Here is a 21,723-nt window from a genome sequence, read left to right as displayed (position 1 = left end):
TCTGTATAAATATGATTTCTCATGGGAGAATAAATTACATACTGGCATATGAGTGGTCCCACGTCCTTTTTGGGCAGTGGGAACATCTGGACTATTAAGAACATGTCAAGTGTGCTTGTCAGATGAAAACTAGTAATGGGATGATTTCCTTGTCACATACGACTGCTCTGATTGGTGTAAAATTCAGTTCATAAATATATAAAAGAAGAGAACGAGTTAGTGTAGTGGTTAAGTCGCCAGGCTAGAAACCAAGAGATGGTGAATTCCAATCTCAACTTAGACACAAGGCCAGCTGGGTGATTTTGGGCCAGTCCCTCTGCTCAACCCAAGGAGGCAATGCCAAATCACTTCACATAATCTTGCCATAAAAATGGAAGGACACATCCAGACACTTGCCCGGATTTGAAGAGAGACAGAGAGAGACTCCATGAATTGAGTTATGCAGCTTCTCCATGAATTTGTTGATCATCACACCATTGTGAGAAAGAAAGAAAGAAAAACTTCATTCTTTTCCAGGCTGATGGCTAATTTTACATCTCTCTGCTGCAACTCCTTAATCATTTTGGTTACTATATTCTTCCCTTTGTTCAGCATTTGAGATACCATGAGCAGAACTGCCTACTGAATTCAAAACATAGTTACACCATTTTATTCAATAAGGACATTATGATTCGCCTAATGTCAATAGGAAGATATCATATATGATATGAATAAATTAATCAGTGAGAAGAGAATGTGCTTTGTTTCCTGCCCAATTAAAGATAAGCATAGATTTGCGCTACAGGGATCAAAGTATAATTTGTGTTAACTTTAGCAATCAATCAGAACTGCATATACTAGCAATTATCGTTATTAATAAAGATATGAACTGCTCAGATTCAGATAGAGGAAAAGGGAGTTGCCAGAAGGGGGAAAGAAACTGCAGAGAGAAAGAGAGAGAATATTAAATTTTAACCATTCTTTCAATATAGACTTTAGAAAATCAACAAAGTAAGTCAGCAACCTTCACTATTTCTCTTGGTTTCATTGCAAATGGCTGCTCTAAAGTTTTTCCTTTTTTGTTTGGTATCAATCTTCAATCAAAAGACCTCTGTTTCTGCTTCCCAGAGGTACGTATTTATCTTTTAGTGAAAAAGATAGGAAATGTTTTCAGAAAATAAGGACGTAGGCCCAAATGGATGTAGAGATCAGATCTTTATACTGCCAAATGATTATGTGGAGAAGAGAAGACCCATAATGAGAAACTTGTAGCATAGATAAATTACATATCAATTTAATGCCAATATATGTCACAGTGAGACTAAACTAAAACCGGAGCACAACTGTCTATTAACAAGTCAATTTAGAGTAAAGTTTTTAAAAATTGCCACCTAAAATTAGGAAACGACTCTCTTCCTCCTGATTGAAACAGAATATATATTTTATAAAAACAATACTATATCCTTTTCTTTGATTTCTTCTGTCAAGTTGACTTACTTGAGAGAAGCATAACAATTAGGTTTCTGCTAACTTTTTAATGATTTAATGATCAATGATTTCTTAACATTTAGGTCCCAAATTTTCGATAAATCATTGGAAGGGGCTTTCCAGAAGAAAATAAACTTTAATAGGTTAATAATAAACTTTAGAACACAACAGTTATTAATAAGTTAATCAAAAACTTTATATAGCAATAGGATATATTCTCTTCAATAGATAAAATAGATAAACATAGCCATCAAACTGGAATCCTTAAATTCATTTTATATGTGGATTAACATGTGAATTTATTATATGCACTATTTTTCTTTGGATGTTAAATCTCATTTTTGCTCAAAACTGTTGCGAATGGATTCCATACAAGTGAATGCTTTACTCTCTCTAGTCCTTGTATTTTATATGTTTATTCAGGGATGCAGCCAGAGGTGAAATGCTCCCGGTTCAGACCGGATTGCCCGATCCAGTAGCGATGGAGGCGGGTGGTTTGGAGAACCAGTAGCAAAAATCCCTGCCCCCCCCCATGCCCAGCTGAGTCTCACAATCATCAGAGGCTGTTTTTTTTTACTTTTAAAAGCATTTTTTCTACAACCTCTTCAGCGGAAAAAATGCTTTTAAAAGTAAAAAAAAAAGCCTCTGATGATTGTCAAAGGCTTTTAAAAGAAAAAAAAACCCTTTTTTTCTTTTAAATGCCTCTGACGATCCAAGCTGAGTTGCCTGATCGGCAGAGGCTTTTTAAAAAAAGAAAAATAGGGTTTTTTTTCTTTTAAATGCCTCTGACGATCCAAGCTGAGTTTTTTAAAAAGCCTTTCGCCGAAGAGGTTGTAGAAAAAATGGTTTTAAAAGTTAAAACAAAAAAAAATTGGTCATGCCCATCCAGTCACATTACCCACCACCATCACGTCACGCCCACAGAACCGGTAGTAACAAATTTTACATTTCACCACTGGATGCAGCCTTAATCTTATCACTTAGGTGCTCTTCCTGCCTAAATCTGGCTGATCCATTACCCAAGAACAGACTGCATGGTTGTTCCCAGAGAGATCATGTGAATCAACTAATATTGAGAATGACATAATCACAGTTTTAGAATCAGCTCATTGTTTTGAAACTTTGATAATCATTTCATCACTGAAGGCTCCAGTTTCAGGGATGAATGGCAACCCATCAGCTGAGAAAGAGGTTGTTCCTCCCTTATGTTTCCACAGCACCATCACCTGCTGGATTTGATCATGTCAGGTTCCAACTTCCTCATGTGGTTGGTTTGGGGCAATGGGGAAATTCCCTTTGCCCAGAACAACATGACTGAAGCCAAAAATTCAAAACTTGCACAATGGCAGGTGTCTGGTGGAGTGGAAAGATTGGGAGGGAGGGAATTTCACTCTGCTGATAGATCTATGCATAGATGATTTAAATTTGAAAAACATGCAACAAACAGATTATATCCAAAAATGTAACAATATAATCACACCCTCAGAAGTCTTCAGTTCCATTTTCTGATGAAGCTATAATGAGAAGTGCACCAGATGATTTCTCACAGTTGGAATATGATCAGGAAGGGGTATTACTTAGCTCTGAGGTTCAGTGGCAATATTTGTTCCATCAGCAGAACAATTTCAGTTATAGAAGTTTCCATTATCTTTACAAAGTTATCCAACTGCCTCGAGTGAAATTCAAGCCCAATATCTCACTAACCTTATTGAGGACTTAGGTTTTGAGTCTACATGCATTAGCGTAATAAAACCAATAAAAATATTTTAAAATTAAAATTAACATAACACACTGAATCTCTACATTTTTATAGATGTTAAATTAACTATATACCTGTTATAGGCTTTGGGAAGCATGTCATCTCAACTCCAAGTAAAATAGGATGCAAATGATTAAATGTCTTTCAATCAATTTATCACTAAGTACTTTGCCCAATTTTAAGGTTTAAACAGTCTTGACCACCCTGGTGGTGATTTAAGTGAGGTCTAGGAAAAGGGGGATTTCCATTTGGTTCTTCTGATTTCTTGGTGGCCTTCAGTGCTTCTAACCATAATCAGGAGAGATTATTCTCATCCTTCTCATCTGAAGAACCAGACGTCCATGTGAACTTGCAGCAAAAGAGGAGAGAGAGGCCATGAACCACAGCTCACTCCAACCTCTGCTTTATACTTCATCTGAAGCCTAGAAGGACTCACCAAACAACCTCATCCATTGCTAGCCAAAACCTTGTCCCAGATCAACTGGTTTCACCACCCATCATACTTCTGTTGACAGAAAATTGCTTTCAGACAGGCAAGCAGAGATTTGTTATAACAAGCACAAAGCTAAATCAATACCCAGCATTTTGGTTTGTTGACCTGAAGCTCAAGCCTATTAGCTAGAGTTATCAAACAAGCTGATTTCCTTGGCAAGTCCTCTTGTGTTCTATTCAACAGAGAAGAAAATTACTCCCAGATAGCTAAGAGTCAAGCAGTGGTGGTCCATACAACATTCATACAACATAGCCACCAGGAGGAGAGACCATATAAATAATTGCTCTGTGAGTGAGATAGATGGTCTCTAAACTTGTATATTACCCAAAAAAAAATTAAAATAGAGGCGTTACTAGCTCTATGGTTCCAGTAAGCAGAATTGGGGATTAGGTGCTTCCAGGAAAGAAGGGCAGAGACCATCCTTTAACAAATATGGTTTCAGGAACCAAGTTTCATGTGGTTTCCGATTTCATAAAAGTCATGTTTTTTTAGCTCGTACTAACTCTTGATTTCACAATGAAGTGATTTATAAGTGATAGGGACTTTTCATTTTAATTAAAATGGATATAGGAAATAAAACAGATGTAATGACCTAATTGCAGTGTCACAATGATGGAAAAACAAAAACAAATGTGCAGTTCCCTCATTCACGTGTCCAAATTTTTCCAAAGCAAAATCAACGGGGAAACCAGATTCACTTAACCGTGTTACTATTTTATCAACTATGCTGATTCACTTAATAAATGTAGCAAGAAAGGTCGTAAAATGGGGCAAAACTCACTTAATAAATGCCTCACTTAACAACATAAATTTTGGGCTCAGTTGATGTCATAAGTCGTGGACTACTTGTATATCTAATCATAACTCTCTTCAAAGTCACATTTGGATAAGCCAACATGGATTAATGTGGCTTGTAGGGCAGTATATTTAGCTGCAACTTCAGGATTATGTGGTTCCTTCAGACATTTCATTTGATCATAGTGAGTTTCCAGTTTGGTAGGCTTCTACATCTATGTAGGGTTGCTGACATTAAGGCAAAGACATGCAGAAGCTCAAATCATCACATACACTATATATTATGAGAAATGCACAATATTTTTCCAGTTCCACCCAGACTCCATTCCAGCAGATCAGTTGGACTTCCCCAGTCAATGTGGGCTATTCCAAAACATGCTAGATGGGCCAAAGCTCCTGGAATGGCTCCTTGCAACATTATTTGGAGTCTATAGCACTAGCAATAGCATTTAGACTTATATACAACTTCACAATGTTTTACAGCCTTCTCTAAGTGGTGTACAGAGTCAGCCTATTGCCCCCAACAATCTGGGTTCTCATTTTACCAACCTCAGAAGGATGGAAGGCTGAGTCAACCTTGAGCCGGAGAGGATAGAACTCCTAGCTGTGGGCAGAATTAGCCTGCAATACTGAATTCTAACCACTGCGCCATCATGGCTCTTTTATATATTCATGGCTGCTCATGAACATGGCTGTTCAGAATGGGAAACTCATAATTTCGGTCCATGGTTCCTGCAGCTCAGATCTTTGCATTCTCATTCTTTCTCTTTCAGTGATCAGGTTTTGTGGGCTTTTCCAAAATCTGACAGAGAAGCAGACATTCTACGGAATCTGACCACTGCTTTTGAGGTAATAGCTTTTGGCAAATCTTGAATATAGTGCAGAAAAGCTGGGTTTTCACATTGCATTAAACTGTAATGGGTTGAATTTGCTTTTGGCTTAATGTGATGTGAAATGAGCCATGTTGGTTAATAAACAGTTTAGCACAAACTCAGCCAATTGTGATTGATTAATGATCAACAGCTTAAGGTGATATATATAAACCTAGTCAGAATATAGTACTCATTTACGACCATTTTTGGTAGTATTTTGAATGGAGTTTAAGAAAAAAAAATGGACACAGAAGGGAGAAAAGGTGAAACAAAGGAGCGAAAGTAGAATAACTGCAGGAAAAGAAAATTTATATATGTATATATTAATCCATTCCTCAATATATTTATAAAAATATATTGGCGGACAGATTAATCTAATAAAATGCATAGTAAATAAAGAGGATGTAGAAATTGCTTGGAACAAAATGAAGAGTTATACATCCACTGGACTAGGCAGCTACATGAAATCTGAATCATCACCACAAAGAAATGTGTGGATTTACACTAATGGTCTTTATGAGAAAGTATGCTTGATGGAATATTGATATGAAAGAGGGTGACGAAAAGCACATAGAAAAATAATTGCTGCAAAAAGGATTCAAAAATACATACGATGCATACTGAGGAAAAAGAGATTAACAGAATATTGTGAAGGATCGCAAGGAACTGACATTTTGTTTTGGAAATGGGCAAAGAAGACACACACCCCCCAAAAAGAAAGAAAAGAAAAGAAAATGCTAGAGATATATTGAAGAGTAGGATTGAAATGAATGCTACAACTGTTAATGTCCAAGAAAATAATATTATGAAATAATGCTGTGAGAAAGTTGAAAAGCAAGAAGGCTATAGATCTATAGAGAGAAGGTGGATGAATGTTAAAATAGGGAGCTGGTTTGCTTATGATTAAAAGGTGAAACTGGCTTTGCAACATGCTTTACCTGTGTCAGTTTTTCTCTAACAATCAGAGCAGTGAGTAGCCTCCTTTCTTCAGTAAGTTGACACTTGCAGAAATGCAGCTACTTAAATAGGTTTATGGAAGGTACCACCACGTCATACATGCTCAGAAGATAGAAGAACACAGGAATCAAACCCTATATATGTGTACCTCAGCCCTAAGAGTTAATCCTAGTCTTTTTTTTTCTCCAGTTGTTTTGAACCAATGAATTCTAAGCCATATGTTTCCCAGCCTCTAAGATTAGCATCTCTTCCATCTTTACACAATAGTTCTGGCCTATCCTTACTTGTCAGGTTGCCATCCTCAGCCCTTACCAAGAGTACATGTGAAGATTGCATCTCTGTCTGGCAACTGGAAGAATGTTTTTATTGTTCCCCTACACAAAGGTGAAGGTAGCAAGAGTACATGCAAAAACTGGGGGGGTGGGAGGTGGGGGGGCGAGTGTGGGAATTAATGAGTTAGGTGTGCCAGCAAAATTCAGGAAGAGCCCTGCAGTTTTGTGCCAGTGGATCACTGAAAAGTATTTGAATGTGAGAAAGATAGATTACATTTATTGATAGAAAAAAGTGTATAATAAAACGAACAAGCTAGAATTGTGGAAGATTTTGCAAAAGAGGGGAGTTGAAAGCTATTCCTAGACTGATGTAGAATTGAAGTAAAAACACAGATTAGGATTAGCAGGGAGTAAATAAAGATTTGTGATATCCCCTTAGTTAATGTATTTATAGGAATATGCATGTACAGAATACTTAACATGCTGGCAATGGGAACATAATTATTGCATCATGCAATTTATATTAGATAGATAGTATCATGCAATGAGAATTAATATGTAAATCGAAGTAGCAAAACCAAGGTAGATAGGACAGAAAATTACTAGTTTTCTACCTTACTAGTTTTGAGTTTAGTTCCCGAACAAGTAGAAAGGAAACCCCCAACTACTTCTCTCAAAATATTTTGCATAAAAAGAGCAGAAAGTAAAAGCTGCAAGATAAAACGGATTGCCACGAGAAAGTATAACAAGTAATTACCCCATTCTGTTTGTCGTTCTCTTTCATTTCAAAACAGATTGTGCTTTGGCAACCTGCTTCCCCTGAAAACATTGTAAGGAATAAGGAGGTACATTTTTACGTCAATGTTTCTGATGTAGATCATGTGAAAGCGGAGCTTAACCGATCTGCCATTTTATTCAGGTATGATATTTTCTGCCCTGTTCTCCATGCCTGCGAGTAGGATACTATCAAGCCATGTTTTTTTTTTTAAATCAAAGATGAGGAACCGTTTTGCTCTTTCTTTTCAGAGTTTCTCTGCAAGATGTTCAGAAAATTATTGACCTACAAACTGTCAATGACACTGTTACCCCCCGCAGTTCTATTTCATTCTATCAGCAATATCATTCTCTAAAAGTGGTAAGACTTGGTGTAACTGGTCCCTTTATTCCTAAAACTGTGGTAGGTTCTCAGGGAGTTACTAACCAAGGATTTCATAGTGAAATAGTCATAAGATTGTTTAGGTCAACTAACAAACATCTTCCCTGGATGCCATGAGCCAATAATTGCTCTATGCAATTGACCAAATTGAATTGGAAGACTTGCTATTTCTCAAGAGGTCATCTGATTGGCTGCAACTTGGACCTGCAACTTGGGAGTTTTCCTGAATTCATGGAAGGAGAGTATGATGATAAGGAGGAACCTTCACCCATATTTGGCTGGTTTACCAAGTGGGGTCCTACTGGAGCGCATACCTTCATCACCATTACCTTAGACCACTTTTTAAGAATTGGATTTGGTTTGAAGATTAGTGTGCTTGGAAACTGCAATTGGTGTAAATTGCAGTTAAGAGGAAAATGTGACCCCACCACCACCCAGCCTAAAATTATAATGGTATCTTCCTTGGAGGTTTTTGGGAAGACTGTTAAGGTTGAGGTTTTTTCCATAAGGCCTTTAAAGTAATTCATTATGGTTTGCTAGAGAAAGATCCAATTACTGTCATTTTGTCCCTTATTTTTATGCCAGAGAGACAAGTCCAAAGTTATGCTTCTTTTCATACACTATATAATTTAATTCTCTAAAAGTGGTAAGACTTGATGTAATTGGTCCCCGAGTTTTATGACCCATATCTTGTACCACTAATGTAATGCTTTTAATCAGCTCAAAACCCTTTTTGACAACAATAAAAAAATTCGGGTTTAAAATACGCAAAAGATGGCTTCCAGGCCTGACAATATCCATGATTTATCTTCTTCAAATCATTACATTAAGCCTGTAAAGTAAGCTAACTTGATATTGTTGTAACTATATTGCAGAAACAGAGTTAGGTCACACCAATTGCTTTTTCCTGCCTCTTCCATTATTCTTTTAATTGTTGGAACACACAAATTGCTTAAATGGCTGTTCTGACCTTCAGAAATATTTATTGTATCCCAACTTTGTGGAACCTGGTATAGTCTGTGCTCAATATACAATCACCCTGGAAAAAATTAGGAAAGACACGAATAGTAGTTGGGATCCTATTGATGTCATCTGGAATTAACTGATGGAATAATAGAAGGAAGTTGTTGCTTCAAAAATTTTAAATGCCCTATCTCTGGTGAAAGAGCCATTTTATCTTTTAGATATATACATGGATGGATGAAATAGTTGCAAGACATCCTGATGTCATCCAAAAGATACATATTGGATCTTCTTTTGATAAACGTCCGCTTTATGTTTTGAAGGTATGTTTGGCCAAACCTCACAATTTCTTCAGAGGGTGAAATGCTATCTGGAACAGGGAACTAGGCAAAGGTGGAACCGTGGCAGTTTGGGAACCCCTCTGGCAGGGGTGAAATCCAGCAGGTTCTGACAGGTTCTGGAGAACCAGTAGCAGAAATTTTGAGCAGTTCAGAGAACCAGCAAATACCACCTCTGGCTGGCCTCAGAGTGGGGTGGAAATGGAGATATTGCAATATCCTTCCCCCAGGAGTGAGATGGGAATGGAGATTTTGCAGTATCCTTCCCCTGTCATGCCCACCAAGCCACACCACGCCCACCAAGCCACACCCACAGAACCAATAGTAAAAAAAATTGGATTTCACCACTGCCCTCTGGACATGTCAAGTGGGTACGCCTAGTTACAACCAAAACGACTTGAGAAAATGGAGTTAAGAGAGCTGAAAACTGCCCTACTATTTTCTTTCCACTGGATTTTGATTTTATTTTCAGGAGAGAGACAATTTTAATTTTTTTTGCTTGTTGCACTGATATCAAAACTTTAAAGTGACATGTTATTTTGGAAATTATTTTATAAGTAATGTTGATTTAGGATAATCAGTGGGATCAAGTAGCCATATGTCTTCTTGAGAACCTATGCCATTAAATTCCTTTTTATTAGCTTTCGAGTAGAAGCAGAACTCCCAAAAATGCCATCTGGATTGATTGTGGAATCCATGCAAGAGAATGGGTTTCGCCAGCTTGTTGTCTCTGGTTTATAGGACATGTAAGTTGATGGTGTTTTTTTTTAAGTATTTACTAACTTGCACATACATTACATACCCACCAAAATATAAAAGGAAAAGGGTGGTGCTTTTCAGAATTTGATAAATAAACATGAGTTCTGGTTCCCAAGGAGCTTGGAGTCTTTTATTTATTTTAAAGAGAAGATAGAAGCAGAGCAGAGACAAAAATAAAGGGAGATTCTGTTAATGAAAGTAAAAACTTACAATAAAATAAATTATTTCATCTGGATGTGCTTGTTGTTTGGATGCGCTACCACGTAAGGCTGACATCAACCTTGCACACCTGAAAGTACACTTCTCCCGTCACCTTACAGCCCAAGAAACTAGGGAGGGTCTCTTCTGAGATAGTTGACATGTCCTCTTTCCTGCTGTGGGCTACATTTTCTCTTATCTGATCATCCCTCTGGCTGCAGCTCTTCCTCGTTTCCAAAGGTCATTCCCACATATCATTACAGAGGACAAAAAAGTCAGTAGGTCAACCGTGATTGTGTTCATGTAACACCCTGATCCATAAACTAGCCAACCATTTAAGCCTAGTGTGTGACAAGAGATCAGGTCATGCAATTTATGATACTATGCAAATTCAGGTAATGGGTTAATTCCACGCATTATGCTTTTGCATAAATTGGCTTAGAAGGATAAAGTAGGGAACAGATTAAAAGTATACAAAACCAGTTCAATGTCTATTGAATTGGTCTGTCCCTGGTAGAATTCCTCATTCTTCATGGGATCCTACAGGACATAGGATAAAGCATTAACCCAAGAAGTGAGAAGCAATGGTGATAACTAGTAAGCAATTAGAGCTACTCATCTTTAAACTGCAACACAGAGTGACTCTGAGGCACAGTGGGAAATTTTTTATGGCGATTACATAATTCAGAGCCTTATATTAAAAGGTTGCTTTTTTTAAAAGAAGGCATGCCTTCTCCTCCTTCAGGTGTGGTGTGCTCAGTGGTTAAGATGCTGGGCTTGTTGGCCGAAAAGCCAGCAGCCCAGCCACATAACAGAATGAGTTCCCGTCCTCGCCCCAGTTCCTGCCAACTTAGCAGTTCAAAAGAATGCAAATACAAATAGATAAATAGGTACCACTACAGTGGAAAGATAACAGTGCTCCGTAACGTCATGCTGGCCATATGACCATGGAAATGTCTTCAGAGAGCCCTGGCTCAATGGCCTTGAAACATAGATGAGCATCGCCTTCTATAGTTGACAACTAGCGGAGTAAAATCTGCAGGGACTCCTTCTCCTTCTTCAGTCTACTGCGCTCTGCTTGTGTTGCCTTTATCATCCATTGACTTAGTATGGTGGGAGTTGTAATACAACATAACTGACTAGCACTATGTTGCGAAGATGGGCACAAGAAATCTGTCCTCAGTTCTGAAAACAGGACAAAAAGTGATAGGAGTAGGGATAAGTTATCCTTCTATTTCTTCTCACCTATAAATTCTTTCCAGTCCTATGTATGCTGCCTTGAGCTCTTAGAGGAAAAGGGGAAAGAGAATTCCAACAAGTGCAGGAGAAATTTCTCTATAATTATTTAGTGGGATCAGACACATGCTGTTGGTGAAGCACAATTGTTTACCAGAGGTAGCAAAATGAGTACTAAAAATGAGTAGGTTGCAACCCTAGAATTATGCCTTAATAATTGACTGAATATAGCAAACTACTCAGCAGTTTCCATTAAATCTTATATTTGCATCCACTTCTAGGTTACACAATTTCTAAATAGGGATGTAATAATGGCAAGACTCCTACAGAACCTTGATTTCTATGTCATGCCAGTAATGAATGTGGATGGTTATGAGTATACATGGAGTACTGTAAGTATAAAATTTTTATAGATATATGAAATTTGGTCTGGAAAGTTTGAAAGTCCAAATAATCTACATTGAGATGACTTGTTACAATGTTGCATTACCTTATGCATCATAAAACAGTATTCAAATCAATAAGCTTTGTGCTGTAGGATTGCCTCTTTTTTTTAATGTTACTAGAGGAAGAATGAAAATTTCCTGCTAGATCACACAAAAAATAGTGTCTAATTTCAATTTTTACAGAATAATTCATTCTTTGACCCTATTTTCTGTGAATTAGATCTTGGTTCTAAATTAGATGCTGGTTCTAATTACCATGTTTCCCCAAAAATAAGACCCTGTCTTATATTTTTTTGAAACCCGAAATAAGTGCTTGGCCTTATTTTCGGGGAGGTCTTATTATTTTGGGGAACGTGGAGCAAGATGGGGCTCCTTTTGCCATCTTACCTGATTTCCAGCTCTGTGTTTAAATATTTTTGGGGAGGGCTTATTTTCAGGGGGAGGTTTATTTTAGCGCATGCATTCAAAAGCCAGATTGGGTTTATTATCAGGGGATGTTTTATTTTCAGGGAAACAGGGTAGATGCTCACTATATTTATTTATTAAATGTAATTACTTTGTAAGTACTATATACTTATTGAAGGAATACTTTTATAAATTTATTTTCCTGTGATAATCTTGTGCCAGATGCAGGAACAATTTATTTGGTGTAAGTTTCAAACTTAGCAATGAGTTTCACATTTAGATTTCTTTTTTTTTCTTTTTTTTAATTGGTTTTTATTGTGAAAATATAGAAATACAATTCTGCATTTTTCGGTTCCGTGGTGTTAAATTATTTACATATTATTTACATAGTATTGTATCTTTGCTTGTATATGGTTTGGGTATTATTACAGGTAATTATATACAGTTAATTAGATACAGTTATATACATATTGTTTACTTGTTATTTACGTAGATTACAACCTTAGTTCAGTAATGTACATGGTAATAGTTAACTCTTTATGATCATTATTAATTAACCTTAATACTTCTCAAATTTCACTTTTTGTTTCTTTTCTCTATCCACTCGTACCACAATTCCCACACATTATAATACTCCGTGTTCTCTCTTTCGTTAAGTTCTAATGTTAGCTTGTTCATTTCAGCGCACTCTAATATTTTCCTGATTACTTGTTCTTTGGGTGGTGGTTTTTTCTCCTTCCAATACTGAGCGTAGGTTATTCTTGCCGCTGTCGTTATATGTGTAATTAGGTACTTCTTCTTTTTTTCGTATTCTGTTTTCAGGATTCCCAGGAGAAAGATCTTTAGTTCAAAATCAATATTTTCTTTTATTATTTCCATAAGTCATTTCCAGATCATTTTCCAAAATTTTTTCACTTGGGGGCAGGTCCAGCAGCAATGATAGTAGGTGCCTTGGTGATGGCCACATTTCCAACAATTGGGACTCATGTTGGGATATATTTTAGCTATCCTGGCCGGGGCTAGGTACCACCTGTACAGCATCTTATATTGATTTTCCTTATAGGTCACTGCCCTGGTCATCTTAAGGTTGCTATTCCAGATTATGTCCCATTCATTTAAATTTATACTCTGTCCGATGTTTTTGGCCCATGCTATCATCTGTTCCTTAACCACCTCTTCCATCATATCGTATTCCAACAAGTAGTTGTATAATTTCACTAATATTTTGTTGTCTGTTCCCATCCATATCTTATCGAATCCGTTAGTACCTATCTCAATGCCAAACTCCTCCTTGTCCTTTTTATACCGGGACTTTATTTGTGCATACGGCCACCAATCAATGTGGATGCCCTGTTCTTCCAGTTCTTCATTTGTTTTAAGGTTTCCTCCCCCATCTAATATCTCTTTATATTTGACCATTTTCCCCAATTCCAATAAGTTAGGATATATCATGGCCTCCATTGTGGAGAGCCATCTCGGGACTTTTGTATATTGTTTCCGTCTTATTTCACCCCATGTCTGTATTAGTGTATCCCTTATTTTATGGCTATGAAAATATGTCCTTGCTCTTTTCCCCATGTCCCAGAGGAAGGCATGCCAGCCCCTCTGTAGATCATGCCCTTCCAAAATCAGGAGTCTTTTATTTTCCAGAGTTGCCCACTCCTTCAACCAGACCAAATTCGCTGCTTGTGGTACATTTCCCATACTGGGAGTCCGAACCCACCTCTATCCTTTTTGTCTTGCAAATTTCTTATCGCAATCCTAGGTTTTTTCCCGCCCCAAATAAATTTTCTTATGATAGAATTAAGTTCTGAGAAGAATTTTTTGTCCAATTTAATAGGGGCAGTTTGGAACAGGTATAGCAACTTTGGTAATACGCTCATTTTTATTGCTGCAATCCTGCCTAAAAATGATACCTGGAGCTTTCCCCACTTTTCTAGGTCCTGTTTAACATTTCTAATTAAGGGCACGTAATTGTCTTCCTTAAGGGCCGAACACCTTGCCGATATCCACACCCCCAGATATTTTACCTTCTTTGCTATTTGGAGCCCCATTGCTTCTTCAAGTGCTTTCTTTCGTTCCTCAGTCATATTTTTGGTTAGCAGTTTGGTTTTGGTTTTATTTAAGGCCGGCTACCTCTCCATATTTACCCAATTCTTCCAGTATTTTAACGCCTGTTTCTAATGGCTCCTCCATAATAAGGGCCACATCGTCAGCAAATGCCCGAGTCTTTTACGTCTCCTTTCTAATTGTCAATCCCTTGATTCCATTATTGTCTCTAATCCTTTTTAATAGAACTTCTAGGGCTAATATATACAAAAGTGGTGACAAGGGACACTCTTGTCTCACCCCCTTTCTAATTTGGAAAGTTTTTGTCAATTCTCCATTAAGTAAAATGTTGGCTCTTTGTTTTTCATATATTGTGGTTATTGTGTTTTCGAAATTTGGACCAAAATTCATCTTTTTAATCTGTTGTATCATAAAGTCCCAATTCAAATAGATGCCTTCTGGGCATCTAAAAAGACCAATGCTATTTCTTTATTCGGGTGTGCCTCATAATATTCCAGTATGTCTATTACTATCCTTGTATTGTTTCTTATCTGTCTCCCAGGAAGGAATCCATTTTGGTTGCTATGTATCAAATTATTCAAGATTATCTTTAACCTTCCTGCTATAACACTCATATAGATCTTATAATCCATATTGAGAAGTGAGATAGGTCTATAATTTTTTATCAATTTTTGATCTGCACCTTCTTTTTGGAGGAGTGTAATGTATGCCTCCCGCCATGATTCCGGTATTTTGGATTTTGTCAGGGCTTCATTGTAGATTTCTAGCAATTTTGGTAGAAGAATTTCCTCTAAATCTGGGTTTTTGTATAATTCTCCTGGGAATCCATCTGGGCCAGGTGATTTGTTCTTTTTAAGTTTCGATATCACCATCTTTAACGCCGTCATTGTAATTTCTTTGTTAAGCATTTCTCTCTCGTCCTCCCCTATTAATGGGAGTGTTTCTTCCGATAGGTATTTATCCACTTTTTCTTTTGGAATTCCTTCCTCTTCATATAGAGTAGCGTAGTACTCTTGAATAATCTCTAATTTGTCTTCTTGTTTATTCACAATATGTCCCTCTGAATCTTCCGGCTGATATATAATCCCTTTCTTTTTCTCTTTTTTTAATTTATAGGAGAGCCACCTGCCCGGTTTGTTTGCATTTTCAAAATAGTATTGTTTGGTCTGTTTTATCTTATACGCCAATTCCTCCTGATCTAGAATGTTTAATTTATGTCGTAGGATCATCCAATTTTCTTTAGCTGCCTCATTGCCTGGGTTTTGCTCCACTATCTTCTCCGCTTTTCCTAATTCGTCCAACAGTTCCTTCTGTAACTTTCTTTTTTCTTTGCTTTTGTGTGACCCATAAGATATTGTCAGGCCTCTCAGGTACGCCTTCATTGCATCCCATATTATTCCTTGGGCAGTTGGTTCCTTTTCATTCTCCTCAAAAAAGGATTTTAGTTCTCCCTTTACTTTCGCAATATTTTGCTTATCTCTCAGGAATTGTAAATTTAGTCTCCATCTCTTATTTCCTCTTTTATAAAGGTTTTTCCATCTAATTTCTAGCGGATTGTGGTCTGCCCAGACATTTGGTATGATTTCTGCTGACATAATTTCCATCCCTATGTTCCTGTTTACCCACATCATGTCAATTCTTGACCATGATTTTTCTGGGTTAGAATAGAACGTATATTGTTTTTTATTTGGGTGCAGTGTTCGCCAGATGTCTACTAAATTAAATTCCTCTGCTAGATCAAAGAAGGTTTTTGGTAGGTTTTTCCTTTTTCTTTTTTTGTCTGTCTTTTTTTTTTTTTTACACATTTAGTTTTCTTTCATTGGGGCTCAACAAAATTCTGCACCTTGTGAAAGCAGGGAAAATCTAGGAATTCATCCTGACCCACAGAATAGTACCATGAACAACAGGAGCCTTGCTTGACAGTGTACTGTACATCCATAGAGAAAAATAACACAAGATAATTCTACTTTTCAATATGTTGCTTGATACTCACTTGGATCCGCAAGATGGGTTTAGAAATATCTTGAGTATTTAGTTCAAGCTATCTTTGCTTTACACCAGATAACCTTGAGCTATACATTCTGGTTTGGTTCAGAAGCCTGGTAAACTCTAATGCAGCTAGTTCTTAGCTGAGCCATGGTGGCACAGTGGTTAGAGTGCAATATTGCAGGCTACTTCTGCTGCCTGCCGGCTGCCTGCAATTTAGCAGTTCAAATCTCACCAGGCTCAAGGTTGACTCAGCCTTCCATCCTTCCGAGGTGGGTAAAATGAGGACCCAGATTGTTGGGGGCAATAGGCTGACTCTGTAAACTGCTTAGAGAGGGCTCTAAAGCACTGTGAAGTGGTATATAAGTCTAAGTGCTATTGCTATTTCTATTAGCACATGGTGAGTCTTACCACATGGTTACAATTTTCTCTAAGTCTAAACCCTTATACCAATGTTTAACACAATGTGTGAATCTAGAATCTCGGTTTCACCTCACTCACAGATTGTTGCAGGGAGGAAAAAAGTGAAAAGTAGCTCTCATTAGGGAAAATTGATGGGGTACATGGAGAAGGAAATGTTGATCCCCAGTTCTCCTTGGCCTAATTACTGTAAAGTGAAATAGACATGTTCACCAAGGTTTAACTTTAACCAGAAAGATGCTTCTGCTCAACAAGCATGGATTTCTTAGAGTCATCTGTTTTTCAAGGTTGGGATTGCCAACAGCCCTTGGAGCATTGGTGGCCTTAGTTCTAGATTCCAGACTTCATGCTCTTTCAAGCGCTTCCTCTTTTGGTCTGCACTGTGTATTGCTTTGGCTACAATGCCCACCATCAAAACAAATAGTGTAGCATTTTAGACTCATTTAAGCATACATTTACTTGCATCCGTGGATCAACCTTAAAATGTACAATAATACATTTACTGCCTGCTCAGAAAACACTGTTGATAACAAGGGGTTCTTTGGGAAGCCTTGTTTTCGAAGGTGAAATGATGTGCTATGAGATTTCTTTTAGGTTACAAATTATGCATTGGTGACGTTAACATTAACATATTTACATAGATACGGATGTATATGTGTGTTATCTACAGAATCGAATGTGGAGAAAAAGCCGCTCAAAGCATGGCAACAACAAGTGCATTGGGACAGATATGAATCGCAATTTTGATGCAGGCTGGTGTGGTAAGATGATGTTTGTTTGGACATACACACAGTCACTATGAATATTTATTGCAGTAATAAAGTATAAACTGACTTACATATACTTGGGGAAAACAAGTTTCATACTCCACTTGATATATAAAATGCTCTCCAAACCTATCCTATGTTAAACACCACTGAATTCAATTTTATTTTTCAATACAAGGGCATAGAATTACTCAGATTCCCCAAGATTGTGTTGGACTACATATACCATCATCAGTCCATGCTGGTGAGGGTTAGGGGTACCATTTGACTGGAAAAGGCTGAACTAGATCTTAATAGCTTGGGAAAATGTACAAGAAAACAAAATGTGGGTCCATATATTCCATCAGAAAAGCATCCAGATTCATCCAGTAATGAAGGTTTTCTGATGCTTTCAGTTAGTTGCAACCTGGAGGAGGCAAACAGTACCCTGTTCTCATCCTCAAATGAAATTGTCTTTTTTCTTAAGTGAGGGGTCCTTGGTGCTCTCTGAGCTTGCTTGTTTTCTTGAAGACGTTTCATTACCCAAACAAGGTAACATCATCAGTGCTAGTAAGGAGTGTGGTTGGTGTCAATTTATATTCTAGTGATTTGCTTGTCTTTTTCTTAAGTGAAGCTAAGCAGCAAAATGTCACACATAAAACAACCATAGTATACAAAGAGAGGGCAACTACTTCCCTGTGTGGTTTTTTTTTTGGGGGGGGGAAATACTAAAGCTCTATTCGTGCCCTTCCATGTTTGTCCTCAACTTGTACTGTAATTTTTAAGGAGCCAGAAAGGAAATTGCTTAAATTCAGAGAATTTTTTTAAAATATGACTCAAATTAAGTTTTGCACATTTTGCCAGTAACCCCAACTCATGTGAATTAAAGGCCCACACGCCTCAACGTGAAAATGGTGAATGCTCTGATAATACAGGATTATCAGTAGCAGACTGAGACCTATTTGCAACCACCACCTATAAGGACTTCATTCAGTTTCAAGCTCTAGTATAAATAAATTTTAAAAATTGTTTTCCATTTGTTGCCACTGGGTCCTATAATTTTAAGCTAATTAAAGCTTTTATTTTTTTCCTAAATAAAGGAAAAGGTGCATCTAGAGACGACTGTGAAGAGACTTACTGTGGACCTTACCCCGAGTCTGAACCAGAAGTAAAAGCTGTGGCTGATTTTCTCAGAAAACGGAAGGATCGTATTAAAGCATACCTAACAATGCACTCTTACTCCCAGATGGTTCTGTTTCCATATTCATATACTAGAAATCAATCTAAAGATCATGATGAGCTGGTAAGAATCCCTCTCTTTAAGTCTGAGCTCAGGAGGGCTTTTGCGATCATTTTTTTGGACTTGGGTTTTTTCTTCCTTAAAGAGTACAAAGGACACTTTATTAAGAAAAAGTGGCTAGATGATGAGTGCCTGCCCATAATGTCAACAAGAAGTTGTAGCAGGCCATATTGTTGTGTTATAAAAGCAAATAGCGATGGCGGTTTGGTTTTCATGCTTCTTCCTCCACCACTTATTTCATTTGAATGCAGCAAGCCATTATTTACAAAACAATCAAACCATGATCTAAAAATACATCATGCTTTGTATAAAATACTTTGCTACATTCAGCTGAAATGGAAAATTGCCATAAACTACAATCAAAAGTTTCTAATTTCTTCCTGTGTGATCATTCTCTTAACAAGCAACTATCTATTCCCACATCCGAACTGAATCCATAACACAGCGACCTTATTTTTGGCTTTTATCTATTTACTGAGAAAACAGACTTTTGGATCAGTATCCATCTATCCGCTATATTTATCATTTTGAAGGATGCTTCAAGTCTGAGAGGAATATAGAATATTCAGAACAAGTGTATAAAAATACACAGATTCTTGTAAGAGATAATTCATAGAGCATTTGCACCTTTCGTATCTAAGTACAGGGGAATTACATTGAAGGTTATAACACAATAGCTGCTAGGCACAGAAGCAAGTTTATATGATGGATGGATGTCAATTGGGACCAAACAAGAATATGTGTGTTGAGTATTTCTCCTAAAATGAATGTTTGTAAGCCAGGCTTTCTCCAAACGCCAAACCAAGGAATCTATCCCACTAGAATGAATCAAGAACTGAAATCATGGTTTGTCACATGTTTAGGTATAGCAGAAATAGTACATTAAAACAGATATTTTAATACACTATATTAAAGTAGTATAATGCAGAAAGAAGTATGTTATTCATCATGAAGTATTGCTTTTTAATTACTACAATTAATGAAAAAAATCAGGAATTAAAATGCCAATTGCATTAGATTGAATGCCCACAAAAACAATTTTGGAGCCAGAGAGAGTATGTAAGTAAATAAATAAATCAATTTTTATTTTTGTAAAGAAAAGTGAATGATCAAATGGCCAACCCCTCAGACTGAGGATCGCTATAGTGAGCAATTAATTGCTCTCGGCAATAATGGTGTCTTTCAAGGATTCAGAACTTTGTTATTAGCGTCTACACATTGAGATTGTCTGACTTTACTAACAAAAGGATTTTGCTTGTCCTGTGCTCTTCAAGAGTTTTCACTGTGTAACTCAAAACTAAAAGACTGCTGCATTTAGAGCAGCGTTATCTCAAACATGAGGTATGGACTTCAGCTCCCAGAATTCCCTAGCCAACATTTTTGGGAGCTGAACTCATTTGTGGCAGTTGAAGCCCACATATCTTAAAAGTTTCCAAGTTTGAAATTGGAGTGCAATGTTTTCTCCATAGTTGCTGCCCTACAAGGACAATGTTCTTCTTTTGCTCTTCTCCTCCTGTAATCTCACAATCTGTTGCAGAGGCTCAATTTTGGGAAACCCAAAAGCTTGTCCATCAACAGCATCTGTTCTACTACTGGACAATGATAACAACATTCAAAATTAAATTTATTTCTAGTCACATTTTATGCTGTTTTTGCTAAATGAAAGTCAATGTTGCCTTGCACATTTTAGATTCCCCCCCTCCCCCCACAGAAAACAATGTCAGCCATAATATACTGGTAACAAAAGGGATTTCAGACTAGGAACCAAAGCAAACAGACACAATAGAACTTGTGAAAAGGACACAAAAGGGTAAAATTCGAAAGCATGCAATCACTGGAAATAGGGAGATTAATAAAAAGCCATGGGCACACAATAGCCTAGTTTTTACATCATGGTAAACCACAGATAGGATTTTAATCTCAAGCACACCAGGTCTGGGACTGACATCTCTTCTGCTTACTTGCAGCTTTAGCTTTTTTTTGTTTTCTGTAAAAATGTACATCTTTTAATTTTGTTACAATCTTGTGAAGAATTCAAAATCTCTGGGCCATCCTTGGGAAACTTAGTTTTAAAGACAGCGCATGGACATCCAGAACAAGATAAAAGTCTTTTTTTGGACAGCTCTCTTTTTGCGATCAGACTTAAAACATATGTTCTCCATGATGATTTAATTAACCAGTTGTCTTCTTTTCAGCAACTGGTGGCAAACCAAGTGACTGGTGCTATTAAAAACACATACCACAACCGCTATGTGGCAGGCTCTGGTGCACAGACAATCTGTAAGTACCGTGAGAACACGAAGTACCTCTGTTTATCAACAGGCCTTTGCTGAGCTTGGGTCCTTAATACTTCTGGTTTCCCTCATAGATTTAGCCCCAGGCGGTTCGGATGACTGGGCTTACGACCAAGGTATTAAGTATTCTTTCACTTTTGAGCTTCGGGACACAGGAAGATATGGATTCTTACTTCCTCAGCATCTCATTAAGCCGACCTGCTACGAAGCAATTACCGGAATCAAAACTATAGCTTCACATGTGATTGAAAATGTGTAAAACATGCATTACACAGAGTCCACTTAATTCACGTTGTTTTGCTATTTTAATTTCAAATAAGACTTATTTTCCATGTTATTTTCCTATGATTAATAGTGTGGGTAATGAGGCTGTTCAAACATGATTCTGAAGAATGGCTTTCCAACTCACATGAACACAGCATTGCTCAACTGCTGTTAAAAGCAGCTGCAATCTTTTCCCCCATATGAACCTGAAGAAAGGTGCTACTGCTTTAAAAGGTCAATTGGAACTTTTAAGATAGCTGCATGGGGGTGGGGAATTACTAAGCTGGAAGTCTAAAAAAATATTGTGGCTGCTTTAATGAGTAGCAAAGTAGTGCTGTCCTTATGCAAGGATCAAAACCTTTCTTTTAGATCATTTCAGAACTATGACAGCTCTATTAAAAATAATTGATTTCCATGTATTGTCTGTAAGTACATTCAAAGCAGTAGTGAAATCCATTTTTTTTTTTACTACCGGTTCTGTGGGCGTGGCTTGGTGGGCATGGCAGGGGAAGGATACTGCAAAATCT

General features: G+C 37.3%; 1 protein-coding gene across 1 annotated transcript; it reads left to right on the top strand.

Annotated features, from left to right (window-relative positions):
- Positions 1-1,032: 1,032 nt before the first annotated feature.
- CPB2 (carboxypeptidase B2) lies at positions 1,033-21,611 on the top strand. Its single transcript, XM_070933028.1, has 11 exons — positions 1,033-1,109; positions 5,288-5,363; positions 7,410-7,534; positions 7,642-7,750; positions 8,956-9,057; positions 9,714-9,818; positions 11,547-11,657; positions 17,263-17,353; positions 18,439-18,641; positions 20,834-20,918; positions 21,007-21,611. Exons 1-11 carry the CDS (start codon positions 1,033-1,035, stop codon positions 21,189-21,191), a joined length of 1,269 nt encoding a protein of 422 aa, XP_070789129.1. The 3' UTR covers positions 21,192-21,611.
- The last annotated feature ends 112 nt before the right edge of the window (positions 21,612-21,723 follow it).

This window comes from Pituophis catenifer, unplaced genomic scaffold (assembly GCF_029215685.1).
Source record: "Pituophis catenifer annectens isolate HBS135680 unplaced genomic scaffold, rPitCat1.0.hap2 SCAF_1, whole genome shotgun sequence".
Taxonomy (NCBI): domain Eukaryota; kingdom Metazoa; phylum Chordata; class Lepidosauria; order Squamata; family Colubridae; genus Pituophis; species Pituophis catenifer.
The sequence above is the reverse complement of the archived record's forward strand: the minus strand, read 5'-3'. Positions and strand labels throughout refer to the sequence as shown.

What these genes read in the sequence shown, in the direction of transcription:
- CPB2 (XM_070933028.1), top strand. Translation starts at nt 1,033, where the DNA reads ATGGCTGCTCTAAAGTTTTTCCTTTTTTGTTTGGTATCAATCTTCAAT. An exon ending in CGATCTGCCATTTTATTCAG is followed by an intron (nt 7,535 to 7,641) that starts GTATGATATTTT and finishes CTTTCTTTTCAG; the next exon opens with AGTTTCTCTGCAAGATGTTC. An exon ending in TTTTGATGCAGGCTGGTGTG is followed by an intron (nt 17,354 to 18,438) that starts GTAAGATGATGT and finishes TCCTAAATAAAG; the next exon opens with GAAAAGGTGCATCTAGAGAC.